Source organism: Labrus bergylta, chromosome 19, assembly GCF_963930695.1.
Source record: "Labrus bergylta chromosome 19, fLabBer1.1, whole genome shotgun sequence".
NCBI lineage: Eukaryota > Metazoa > Chordata > Actinopteri > Labriformes > Labridae > Labrus > Labrus bergylta.
This window is the reverse complement of record NC_089213.1, coordinates 16,441,661-16,454,953: the sequence shown is the minus strand read 5'-3', so window position 1 is coordinate 16,454,953 and position 13,293 is coordinate 16,441,661. Positions and strand designations below refer to the sequence as shown.

The 13,293-nt window shown below is 42.8% G+C and overlaps 1 protein-coding gene across 1 annotated transcript; it reads right to left on the bottom strand.

Moving 5' to 3' along the window:
- Positions 1–28: 28 nt before the first annotated feature.
- tril (TLR4 interactor with leucine-rich repeats) lies at positions 29–4,444 on the bottom strand. The gene has a single exon (XM_020641817.3). It carries the CDS (start codon positions 4,108–4,110, stop codon positions 1,669–1,671), a length of 2,442 nt encoding a protein of 813 aa, XP_020497473.2. The 5' UTR covers positions 4,111–4,444; the 3' UTR covers positions 29–1,668.
- Positions 4,445–13,293: the final 8,849 nt, after the last annotated feature.

The window sequence follows — 13,293 nt, the reverse complement described above, 5'->3', positions numbered from 1 at the left end:
ACTTGTTTTAGATTGCTCCAACACAAACAAATATATATTTCTTTATTTTTTGTACACAAAAACACAGTTTGTATGGCCTCTTGTTTTTTAATTACACTTTTAATTTGGCTAGTTTGATATACAATTAGTAAAGGGAAGTGTGCACTAAGAATACTTAATGTAAACAACTCAAAACGTTGACATGTTTTTTTTATTTATGTGAAGAGTGTTCCCATCTGATTTTTTGACTATCTGTTGATATGAAAATATTTTGTGTGCGTGCGTGTATGCATGTGTTTGTGATTTGGTGTGGGAGACACTCCACCCTGTCTACTCAAACAAGGGGACTGCTTAACTATTGCCAGACCTCATCATGACACGCAGGCAAAAGAATTGATGCACATTCATACTCTCTTACTTCTCTAACACCCTTTTATCTTCACCAGCCTCTCACACTGCATAGGCCTCACTTTAATGCACTGAGGATCGGCTGAGGAGGAAGAAGAAAAAAAAACGTTGATTTCTCCATATTTTAACCAAGAAAAAATACATGATATTTCAGGGCAGCAGGCCTTTGCTGGCCTACTCTGACAAGTCATAAAATAACTATATCATAAAAGAAAAACCCAACCTGAACCTCTAGAGGTTAATGCAAGCAATCATTGCAAATTAATTCCTTCTTTTTTTTTTTAGATAAATTATCAACAAGAAAACATTTATTAGTTCCCATTATCTCCAGAAATAGTCTCCCGCTATAAATTAACATTGGCTCACATAAAAGAGCCAATGGAGCCAGAGAGAGCTTACTGCTTTGGGGCAGCTGTGGCTCAGTGGTAGAGTTGGTCGTCTCTCAACCATGGGGGTTCAATCCCCTAGCTCCTTTAGCCACATGTCAATGTGTCCTTGGGCAAGACGCTTAACCCCTAGTTGTGTGAATGTGTACTGATGGACACTAAACATAGCAGCCTTTGCGATCTACCTGTGGTGTAAAAACTATTTGAGTAGTCAGAAGACTAGAAAAGCAATATACAAGCTCAAGTCCATTTACCATTTAGCATGTGCGTATGACAGCGTATACGATCCATAAACACTCAAATGACAAATTAGTCACATTGTTGGGGATTTTACTTCTTCATGTAATGCAACATTTTATGAAAAGTATAAAAGACTTACAGATGTGATACAAAACAAGTGTTTTTTTTCCCCCTGCCAACCAGCAGCCATCATTACAAACTGTACAACAACAAAAAATCAGACAATATGATGTCTGTGAACTCAAATATAGCACCATAGTTGAAATCAGTGATGAATCTTTCATACACACATACTTGCATTCAAAAACAAATAAGATGTTCAGAGACATTTGCAGGTGCAAGGAAATGAAAGCGGAAAGGGACAAAGAAAGCAAGAGGAAGTCAGAGGGATTGGGCTTCCTCTGGTGTCTGAAAAGGCACTGATGAGCTCAGCTGTTTTTTCTTGTCACTGAAAAAGGTCTTTTGTGGTCAAAAAATAACCACAACACAATCACAACACACCACAATCATGGTGGGATTGTGCATTGGGTTTGTCCACAGCCACAAGTAGGCATTTTTAATATAACTATACATCTGGAAGGTGGACATGATTCTAACTATAAAATATCAATATCTTCCTGTTTTGAAGTGTATAGATTTTATGAACGTATTGGCTTTAGTCAGAGAATCTCTGCATGTCACTGTCTCTGCGAATGCTGCTGTTGTCAAGGAAACGGTCACAAGGAAACTCGATGAGGTCCCCTTCCTCTAGTGGTGCTAGTCGTGCAGGTCGACTGCTTTGATAGCTGGTGAAGTCAGCGGACAGTGAGGCGGTGGCCATGGTGGGACGAAACGGTCGCCTGGTGGAGTACATGTGGCGCACGTGGACGGCCGACTTCCTCCTCTGCAGCCTCCTCTTCAGGCCCCGCCCGAGCCAGACGCCGCCAACGACGAGCAGCAGCACGGCGTTCCCAGCCAGTGTGGCCACCGTCACCAGCTGGAGATCTGAGGTCAGAACACCCTCGTCGGGGAGAGTGACCAGGCCTGTGCAGTGGTCACGTGGTGCAACCTGACAAACGGACCCACCCACCACGCCTTCCACACACACCATGTAAGTCACGTCTGAGCTCAGCTCTCGCAGGGTTACGGAGCGAGCCGTGCCACGGGTGTAAACGTAGCGGGGGAAACGGTCTGGAGTGCCAAACCTGTCGAATAGAATCCGATAGTGGACTTCTTCCAGGCCGGGCCCGAGTCCTGGCGTGTAGCGATGATGATCCCTTGTGGTCCAGTAGACGGTGACCGTACTGGACGTCACCTCATCCACCGAAACATTTGTGATGAAATGGCGGTTGAAGATACATGGATCTGTGATTACAGGGAGAGCCTCCTCATGGTCTGACCTCAGAAGATCAAACTTTCCTCTGGACTGGACTGTGGTGAATCCTGTGTTCGGATCAGTGGTGTTCCCGTCTTGGGTTCCAGCAGGACTTGGTGTAGAAGTTACAGGTGGATCAGTTGTCGTCACTATATTTGACCTTTGTCTTCCCTTTGCACGTTTCCCAGCAGCCTCTTTCTTTGGTTTCCTTCTCTCCTGTAAAGATGAGGATGCTGCCACCTCTGGACCCCCTTGGTCTCCCTGGATTCCCGCCTCCTCCCGACCTTGTTGTAGCATTTTGGCTTCCTCTTTCCTCATTATAGACCCATCCCGATTCCCACGTCTCAAATGTATACCTTCTGTCTCTACTCCCTGGCCTCCTTCATCCCTCTCCTTCTGCTTGATTATCATTCCTTTTCCTTTCACCTCAGTCTTCAACATCACCCCCCCTTCTCTGCCCTCCTCTGGACCAGCTTGGCTCTTACACAAGTGGGTCCAGTTCCCGAGGGGCTGCAGCTGGGAGCTGTTCACATAGTCCAGATATTTCCCCCTCAGAGTTGTTGGGTAATGACACTGCACAAAAACAGTCAACAATTTGCCCTGGGAGTGCGCAGCAGTCATCCATCTTTTCAGCTCCTCAAGGCGACAGTCGCACGTCCAGTTGTTGCCATGGAGATCCAGGTCGTAAAGCACGTTGTTGAGGGAAAAAATGTCCCCTGACAGGCTAGTAAGCATGTTGTTTTTCAGCTTCAGCACCCTCAGATGTGTAAGCTGAGAAAAGGCTAAAGAGTCCACATTGGAAATACGGTTGCGGCTAAAGTCCAGCTCCTCGACGCTCTCTAGAGAGTCAAGCAGACCGGCTGGGATTTCCTCTAGCTCGTTGCCGTCAATCAGAAACTCTCTGAGGCAAGACAGCCCCTTCAGAGCTTCGCTGTCCAGACGAGAGATTCTGTTGTTACTGAGGGACAACTTGGAAAGCTTCTTCAGATTTTGAAAGACGTGATTTCCTACGTATTGAATTTCGTTGTCAGACAGCAGCAAAGTTTTCAAAGCTTTGAGTTGGGAAAAAGTGAGAGCATTGCGCACGGCTGACTGCTTGTTGTGCGCCAGGTTTAGAAAGCGCAGGTTAGTGAGTTGACAGAAAGCGTTCCTGTGAATGTGCTGCAGTTTGTTGAATTCCAGATGGAGATAATGTAGACTGGGCAAACTTTTAAAAACGGAGTCCTGCAGAACTTCTATCGAGTTGCCATCAAGGCGCAATTTAACAAGATTGCCCAAGTTGGCAAAGAGCTCCGCCGTGATTTTGTTGATGTCATTGTTATTCCCATAGAGAATAGTTAACTTCTTGAGGGGCTGTAACGTCCCCGTGGGCATATTTGACAAAAGATTATGTCCCAAGTAGAGCTCTTCCAACTTGGAGAGCTTCTCAAATGCCTTTAGGTGAATGGTTTGTAGTTGATTGAACTGTAAATTCAGTCTCACTAGGTTACTGTACCGTGTGAAGTCGAAGGCAGAGATGTTACTAATGAAGTTGCCCCCCAGGCTGAAGATTAGCACCTCCTCGGACGTCCGCGCGCCAGGTTTTGGAACAGCGTGCAAGCCGCGGTTGGTGCACATGAGGTGGTGGGGGTGCTGACAGTCACAGCGGTCGGGACAAAAGCTTGGGGCCGGTGAAGACGAGATAAAGCCATTGAGCGACAGCAGAAAAAAGAAAATCCCCGCCAGGAAATTGCCGGTATCCATCCCCGTAGTGCGCCTGGCACAGCCAGGGACTGACGCAGCATTCGTTTTGTGTATTTCAGGTGAAGTCGCCCCTCTCCTCTCTTACGCTGCAGGTCCACACGTCCATGTTCCACTTGTTGTTCTGAGTAGTGGAGAGACACATCAAGCACACGGTTCCATCACTTAGCATCATCTAAAGCGCAAATTAATTTGTGCAGTGCGCTCTGGTACTGGCCCAGTTAAGCCTCTATCCCCCCAAGTGGTCATCTGCAGCGAATTACAGAGTTCCGCAAAAAGAGAAAACAGAGTTCAGGCATAGAGTGTGCACACACACACACACACACACACACACACACACTCACTCACTCACGTTAACACACACTCAAGTAGTCCCTCCCCCGCAACTCTGCGACCCTGCCAAAAACAGATGTGCACCAGTCTTGACGCACGAGATGCACGCAGCTAATCACACGCGCGCGCACACACACATACACGCGCACACACACACACGCACACAACCAGACTTTACAGTGAGAGAGAGAGGGAGGTTGAGAAAGCCTTTGACCGAGTTTCCTGCGCGCCCCCGCAGCCACCGGGGGTCTGAGATCTGGATTAGATCCCTGGTATGGACAAAACAGTCAGGAAGATTTCCTTCCCACGGAATCCTGAGAGAATTACTCCAAAGTCTCGGATTTCCTCGCAGCGGGGAGCAGGCAGAGCAACCCAGAGAAATAAAGTTGAACGAAATGCTGTGATTCAAATCGTCATTTGTTAGCTATAAAAATGATTATTCATAAAATAGCTGTAGCACAGCGGACATCCACGTGATGCATTCTGCAAGCCAGAGGACACCAAACATGAACATTGCTTACACAGTGACCATAAACGACACTCATCACATCAGCAGTCTGTGAAGTACACTATTTTCATGCAGCTCAACTATAATTTACCATTCTCTCATTAACGCGCCTGGCCGGGGCCATAAGGAGCACAGATGGTACACATTTGCAGATTAGGAGTTTGGTTCGTGAAGTGTGTGACTGGGTCTGACGAGGAGAGGTGCCAAATCTGAGGGAAAGATCTCTGACTTGAAAGTGGGGAAATAAATGCGGGATGAGGAAAGCATGAGAAGTTTGTGTGCAGAAATTTGCAGAGTGAGGAATGAATGTCTACAGTGTACATGAAGGTTAATGTTCCAGTCCAGTTTGTACAGCAGGAAGTGTTACTGCCAAGACATCTGAGCATGTATGGTAGCCTGCATGTGGTAGAACGCTTATTGACATGCACACAACTTCATGTTAGATCAGTGGTTCCTACTGAGCTCAAGCTTTTAATGACTACAAATGTCATGTTAAAAAAATGCCTAAATAAGCCATTGCTCTGAATGGTAACCTATTTACTTCTCTTTTCTCTTTTTTCCTCAGTTGAGTCATCAAATATGTTCCCTTTCTTCATGTGCACTAGACTTCTTCGAGTGGCAACACCCAAAACATTTAATTTACATTTAGTTTACTTTTGAATTCACCATTCAATTAAATTTTTGTTAACCGCTCCACTGCTTATTCATTAACTTTGGCTTTAACTTTACCATACAAAAAGTAAATGGATAATATTGCTTGTAGCTAGGCTAATTAAACTGAAAATGTATTAGGCTATATTTAACTTCTTCTTTTGTTTATACCAAAAAGGTGTATGGCTTATTTTAAACTAGGTCTGTCAGCATTAACTAGTTAACTGTGTAAGTTAAGGACTTAAATTAATGCTTTTTTAAGTCCCAATCAATCACATATTTAACGCTATATTGTCCCTTTGGGCGCACCGTGGATAAGCCCCCGTGTATTAACTGTTCCTTTGAGCTGTTTTTATCAAGTTTTTTGATTTTAGCTAGCATTAGCTAACTGTTTCAACTTTCAACCCTTTGCTTTCAGCTTACAGTCTAACAGTTTCACAATTTCAACTTATTCATCTTATTAACAAGTAAAGTAACAAGTACTTTAGCTTCTTATCCATTATGCTATCCTAAACTACTTTGAGTTATCTTGAACAGTTATTACTTCTTGGTTTTTAGCTTGTTTATCCAGTTGTTACTTTTAGCTTTTTGAGGTAGCCTATTTGACTGGTACTCTCAATTGCAACATTTGATGGGAATTTCAAAAAAAGTTGTATTTTTCAACTAAGGGAAGAATAAGCAGTCATAAATCACAGTCACACAGACACACTCATGCACATACAGATGCATTTCCCCTTGAGAAGCAAGGGAAGCAGAGGTTTTCTGTGCAGAGCTGTAGTGCCTTTCAGCACAAAGCAGAGACTCCAAACACTCCCTGATTGGACTCAGTCTCATTCATATATCTGTTGGAAGACTTTATAGGCAGACATTATAGCTGTGTATGACTAAGGGTCTGTACATGAGCGGCAGAGAGAAACACAACCCTTGGGGAAGCCCCCTCTCTCTGGGAGGTCATTTCCTGTCTAGGAAGAAATCTCTCCATAGTATCGCTGCACCTCTGCTTGCTCATCTGAACCCCAGGAACACACACATTGACCAAACAATCAATATGGCCTCACACACACTGGGACCAATCCAGTGTTTTTATAACCATCAGCTGGTCGCTGTCTAAGTTGAAGGTAAATCACAAAAACATGTCATCAGCGAAGATGGCCTTTTTAACGAAGCAGCCGGAATAGCCAGTTTAACTTTAATTGATTTATATTTCTGGCTGTATAAGAGTGAACGATTTGTTATCTAAATATATAAAGCCATCCGAGAGAAATGAGAGCATGAGATCAGGGGTGGATAGAAGTGAGCAATGTTAAACTGAAGCAGACAGATTGTTGTGGGGGAAAAGTGTTCTGGAGTTGACCCAGTTTTACAAAGAAACTGGCACAAAAAGCAAAATCGAGGACCTTGAACAGAGCTGTCTGCCTCTGTGCCTGCACACAATGAGGGCTGCAAACTTGTTTTACCAGCACATCCTTTCATCACCTTTTTCCCTCCCAGCGGGCCTCTCACTGTCCAATCAACCGGCCATATGACATTTCAGTCTGCACAGAGACACAGAGTATGTATGCGAGAGAGTAACCTAAATCCATCAGGAGGAGAGTGAAAGAAGGGCTTTTATAGTAGGTCTGCACCTGAGCTGCCTCTTTCATGGGACTGCCAAATTTTGTGTATGTGTTGCTGCATAAAATAAAGACGATCCAGGTCAGTGCAGGGCGAATTTGTGTGTGTATGCATGTAAATGAGACGCTGCTGCTGTGGCGTAAGTAGGTCGTCCGAGGGTGTTACATTTCTCCTGCACAGTCTTCAGGTGTTAAGATGATTTAGGGTGTGTGACGGCAAGGAAGAGTGGTTGTCTGGGGAGGCAGTCTTGCACAATTGATGGTAAGCATCATTATACAATGAGGTGGAATGTAGCTAAATGCATGTATTCTGTAACTGAGGTTTTACATTATCTGGCTCACTGTATTGAATCTTATGAATCTACTGAATATATTTAAACAAATACATACTATATTAAAAAAGAAAATGCTGTACATGTATTTTCTCCCAAATAGCCCCTTTCACAAAAGGCACCTTCTCTTGTCATAATAAGAAAAGTGCAGATGTAAATAATATCATTAAACAACAGAAAAGATTGTTTTCATGTCTAAAATGACTCCCTATTTACTAAACAGTACTTTAATTGTCTGCCATTTTATTAAGGGGTTGGATTTTGAGTATGCTAATTTTATCCACTCCAAAGTGCTCTTAAAAGTTCCCTATGGAAACAGAAAGGCAGTGTCCGTGAAGGCTACCATCCCATAATGCATTGCACCACATTTCAGAAGAGACATTTGCAGTTGCATAGCTCTACACCTGGCAGTGATGACACAAAAAGATGATTTAAAATTCAACAAAATAATCTCAACTAGCTGCTCACTATACAGGGGGGCCCATGACTTCAGTGATGAGCTAACAAGGGAGGTATTTTGGACAGAACCCACGACCCTGAACCTGACGACTAATGGTATGTATTTACACATGGGCTTTTCTGTGATCATCAGTGGAAAGGGCCTGTTTATTGAATGGCCTTAATGCTAAACAGACCTCCATTCAAGGACATTGAACCCATTTGAGAAGCTTGTAACTGTATCATTTCACTTTCATTAGCAGACATGGTTTTGTTGCAATGTATTCACTCTTTACTTTCCAAGTAAGTGGACCTAGAGTGGAGTCTGTTTGTCAACTTCAACTTCTGATGTTAAGACCAATCTGTTAAGCTTTTCTTTTAGAGAAGACCTTTAAGTTCTCAGAAAAGTTAAGCACTGATCCATGACCTCTAAAAGACAGCCGTTGAGGTGGCAGAAAAACTAAAAAACATTGACATAACATGACACTGAAAGAAGATTGGTTGCTCGACATTACAGCATGGTGTTGCATTGCAGTTCATGGTAGCATGATTCAATTAAAACAAGTAGAGCCATATGATGTTAAGATGCTGCTTGTATCAGTGTAATGAACAAATATTGTGACGCATGTCTAGCTTAGCATTAAGAGCTTGCCAGATGTACACAAAAAGGGATTCAGCACTGATGAAAATAGCAAACATGCACCTATGAAATGACACTGTACATAGAAGTGATGTCACTGTCTTGTATACTACACATGTAGACATATAAGAATGTATATAATATATACCCTGCAGGACTGGCGGAGTAAGGGACTAATGAGCCTCATACAAAGGCCCAACCTTACAGGGAGTTGTGCTGGTGGAAACATGTGTGTTGTATTGTATGCAGGGATCATAAAGTCTCTCTTTTCCCCCTGTGGGCCTAACATACATCAGAGAGAAAATGTGCAAGGGACACATCCTGGTAACATAACACTGCATGAAACTAGCGGATTATCACAGTAATCCATGAAGGATGCGCCACAATGAAGATGAACAACATGTTTGATCCTCCAACAGAGCTGTAATCAATAGGAAATGAGTCAAACTAATAACAGATTGCGTTGGTGTGTGGTAATCTTGTAAAGCCTGTGAGGGTCTATATTATGCATTTGGGTGCGTTTGAACTTTTTCTTAATTTCTTAAGGAACAAATGTGCAGAGACAAAGAAAAGAAAGTAAAGTAAAGTAAAAGGAAGGAAAAGAGGCAATGAGGAGGTTGGATAGTGTGTGTGTGTGTGTGTGTGTGTGTGTGTGTGTTTTTATGTGTGTGTAAGGAGAGTTTACATGAGCAACAGCTGCTGGGATCATTAAGTACTTTAGCTAAGTCTGGGAATAACAGATCTAGTCCGTGTTCATGTGCATTAACAGTGTGTGTGTGTGTGTGTGTGTGTGTGTGTGTGCACTAGTATATTTGTGAGTGCATGAGTGAGTGTGTTTATGCTCTTAGACAGAGATGGTGAAAGACTGTCCACTCAGTGAAACGTGTCTGCAGCTCCACTGAAATGTGGCTGATAGCAGAGATGGAATATGTTCAGTGTACTGTTTTTCCAAACAGAAAATGCAGCCACAATTTTAGGCACGAAAATGATATAAACTATAGAACAAGAGTGGAAGGAACTCCTGGGTCCCTGTGCTTGTGACCCTCCACGTACTAACTGCTCAATTGCTCAACTCCCCCAGGTGGTTCCAATCCAGGAATAGGAGAAAAGGAGGGAAAGATGGAGGGAAAGAACAAGGGGAGACAAAGAGAAACTTCTCCACGAACCATCACTCTGAATATCCACATTCAAATCAGAGCAGCAGGAGCGTGTCACACAAACAGCGCCGTGGACCGAATGGCTGATTGCAAATAAAACAAGCACATCATGCAATGTGGGAAATGCGTTTGCCTTTGCATTCCTTTCTGCTTTGGGAGAGCTCCAACCTCTCCTCTCTTGCATGACCTCCCGGGGTCATGTTTTGTCGTTGCGACCAATCTGCTGAAAAAGTCTGGGGGGGGGAGAAAGAGGGAAGGAAAAAAAAAGAGAGAGAGAGAGGGAGGGGGAAGGTGGAACTGTCAGGGTTTCAGTCGACCCTATGAGAGTTCAGAATGGAAGGAAAAGAGCAGGGAAAAGAGGAAGGGATGTACATCTGGAAAAAATTAGAGAGCATGCGATTGCCCTGTTGAAAGGGTGGAGTGAGTGGAGGGGGCGATAAGGGGAAGGAATAAGGAGAGTGCAGTGTAAAGGATAGAGTGTGTGTGTGTGTGTGTGTATTGCGAGGACAATGCTTTGATGCAGAGAGTTTGATAGAAACTGTCTGCATGCACATAATTAACCTCAATCACATAATGACACAAAGAGAACATAATGCCTCCAGATCTAAAGAATCCAGAGTGGCACAGAAGATAACACTCACGCTCAAGGACTTGGAAGTCTGTACAGAGCTGCATAAAAAAACATCTGCATGCATGCACACACACACACACACACACAATCACCCTCATGTTACACTCAGGCTAACACAATGCAACGCGAGTAAAACAAGAGCAGAGACAACGTCGGCCTTTATGACTCACAAAACAAAGTCGCCAGTCAGTAATTTGGAGAGCTAAGACATCTGATCTGCAGCTGTCGAGTCTGAGTTCCCACACACTGCTTTTGTGCAACATCGCCCTCTGCAGCTGAGGAAATGAAAAGCAAGAGAAGGCACCAGTTAAGTTCTAATGTTTAAAAGTGTTGATCCTTTCTGAAAACCTTTTTTTTCTGGTATCCTCCTTCATCATAGAGAGGTCAGAGTAGGATACTACTGAGAGGCTGAAGATGGGGCAAGTGTTTTCAGGCTAATAATGAAATGAAAGCTCGTTTTTATATATGAATGCACCACAACAATGTAATGTAATTGTATATGGTTAGGTTCTTGAGACATCTTTATTCTTACCCAATCTTGTGGCCCCTAAATTTAAAGGAATAGTTCAACATTTTGTAAAAAAAAAAAAAAAAAAAAGAAAACCTGCTTTATTGTGAAGAGTGAGATAAGGATAACTGATACCACTCTTATGTCTGTGTGCTAAAGCAACCTAGCTTAGCAAAAAGTATCAAATGGCAAGACTGATATGTTAAACAAGTTATAGGGGGGGGAAAAAGGAAACAAAATCTGCCCACTTGCACTTCTAAAAGCTCATTAAGTAACACATATTTAGTTTGGTCAATCAATACAGTACATTCAACACAGGACATTATGTCCTGTTATAAAATCCAGCAGGTCGTTTTAACTCTTTATAGGGTTTGGTCATGGGTTTAAAGTTATTGGAAGTTTGCATGTTGCAACACAACGCATGGATTAAACAGCCCAACTAAGATAACCTCTGCCGGCTATGGCGCTTATTAATGTTGTGCTTAAGTAATGCCTTTCATACAATTTTATTGAATACAATTCTGCTAAATCAAACGAGTTGCAGATCTCAAACTAGTACAAACCCAACACACACAGAGGGTCAGGGGTTTTTTGAAGGAAACTAGGGGTCAGTAAGGCCCCACACATAAAGCCCCCCTTGTTGGTTAATTGGCCTCAGGAGCAAAGGTCATGTTCAGCTGTGGAACAGGGATGCAGTCAGCATCAGCTCGAATGCTCCTACACTTTTAAAATAGATGTCCTCAAGTTGAAGGGAACTTTTACTCTCTGCTCTACAATTTGAGGGGAAATTGCATAGTGCATGAAGAGCTGAGTAAATGACCCATTTTTATTTTATGCTGGGAAAACCTCATTCAGACTTTTTCCTGCAACTTGTGCTCTTTTTTTTTTTTTTTAACAGGAATCCACATGGGCTCAATGACAAACGGCAGCGCTTAAGGCAAGCAGCATTTTGAGAGTACAGCAAAAATCTGCCAACAGTATGTGTTCAATGTGCAGTAACTGTATTCAACCTATAGATGACACTATAATACACAATCTGCTCAGTGCTAGTGTGTATTTCTGTGTAAGTGACAAATGGTGATAGGAATCTAAATAGAAACTCAAAGCAAAGACTTAAGGAGTGTTATTTATCAGATAATGATCTCACTTATGACGGTCTCTTCTTCATTTTTCCTTTGTCCTTAATAATCATGCTTGAAGAAATTGTTTTAAAGTCATCACCTGTGTATGTACCAGTTTACTTCTTCACTGCGTATCTGTGTGTGTAACCAGGCGGGGTTTGTCAGGTATGTCAAGGTGTGTTTCCTTGTACAATTGTGCACTGCTTTAAGGGAATCCAGCTGGTGTCTGGCACAAAAACATGTAACAATTTCCCTTCATTTGTGTATCCTGTTTTAAACATCACATTTCTGCATATCAGACATTCCTTTCACCTCCAAACACTGCCATTAGTGTTGCTGGCTCTAAATCTCAGGACACACCCAACCTTCCCTTTCAAAGACCTTTTTTCCCCTCTATTATATGTTTTCCCTTCCCTGTGTTGCCATAGAAATATGCCTTGGCAGGAAGTGACAGCCTCATGCCCATGCAAAGGAGGAAATTTGTTTTGTTGGGTAAACAAATTCAAGACATGAAGGTGGTTCGCAAGGACAATGGAGGTGAACAGACCGAGCAAGGCTTTCTGTACAGATATCTTCAGTAGCGAAAGTAGGGAGAAAAAAAAAAATAATAACCATGCTCATTTTGTTCACCCACACACTCAGTCTGTCTGGGGGCATTCACACAACTTCTCTCACTTACTCATCGTCTCGGCAAACAGTCTGCACTTGTTGGTAAAGTCGGCTTTTGCAATCAGAAAGTCTGAGGAAAAAGCACCAAACAATCTGTCATCAGACAAGCGAGACATACTGTATCTCTAAAAAACCAACTGGGTTTTATTTATGAACAAGCTGTTAACATCAATCCATAATAAGTCAGTCAAGGCATTTGACTCGTTTTTCAGCAAATGTGACAAATATCCCTCCACAGAGATAACAAAAAAGCTGATTTCCTGTGCCTTTATTAATACTCAACAAGGTTTTAGAGAGATGTTCACACAAAATCAGCAACTCAATGACACCTCCCTGACTATGGGAAACTGTAGGCCTCCATTAGTCCTTCTTCACTATTAGTCCATGGGCCAGACCAGAATCCGGTACCACTCAAGGTGGCAAAACTTGGTGATGATTTTTGAAAATGTCCATGTCTGTAGATCATATTTTGGTAGTGGAGTGGTAGCTGAGTCACAGTAACCAGGTCTATAGCTATATAGACCTCATTCACATTGATTGTTTTAAATTGATTCACATTAATCAGTATTCAAAACAACTGGATTG

Bases quoted from the DNA above. Each gene is read 5' to 3' on its own strand.
- tril (XM_020641817.3), bottom strand. From the start codon at position 4,110: ATGGATACCGGCAATTTCCTGGCGGGGATTTTCTTTTTTCTGCTGTCG.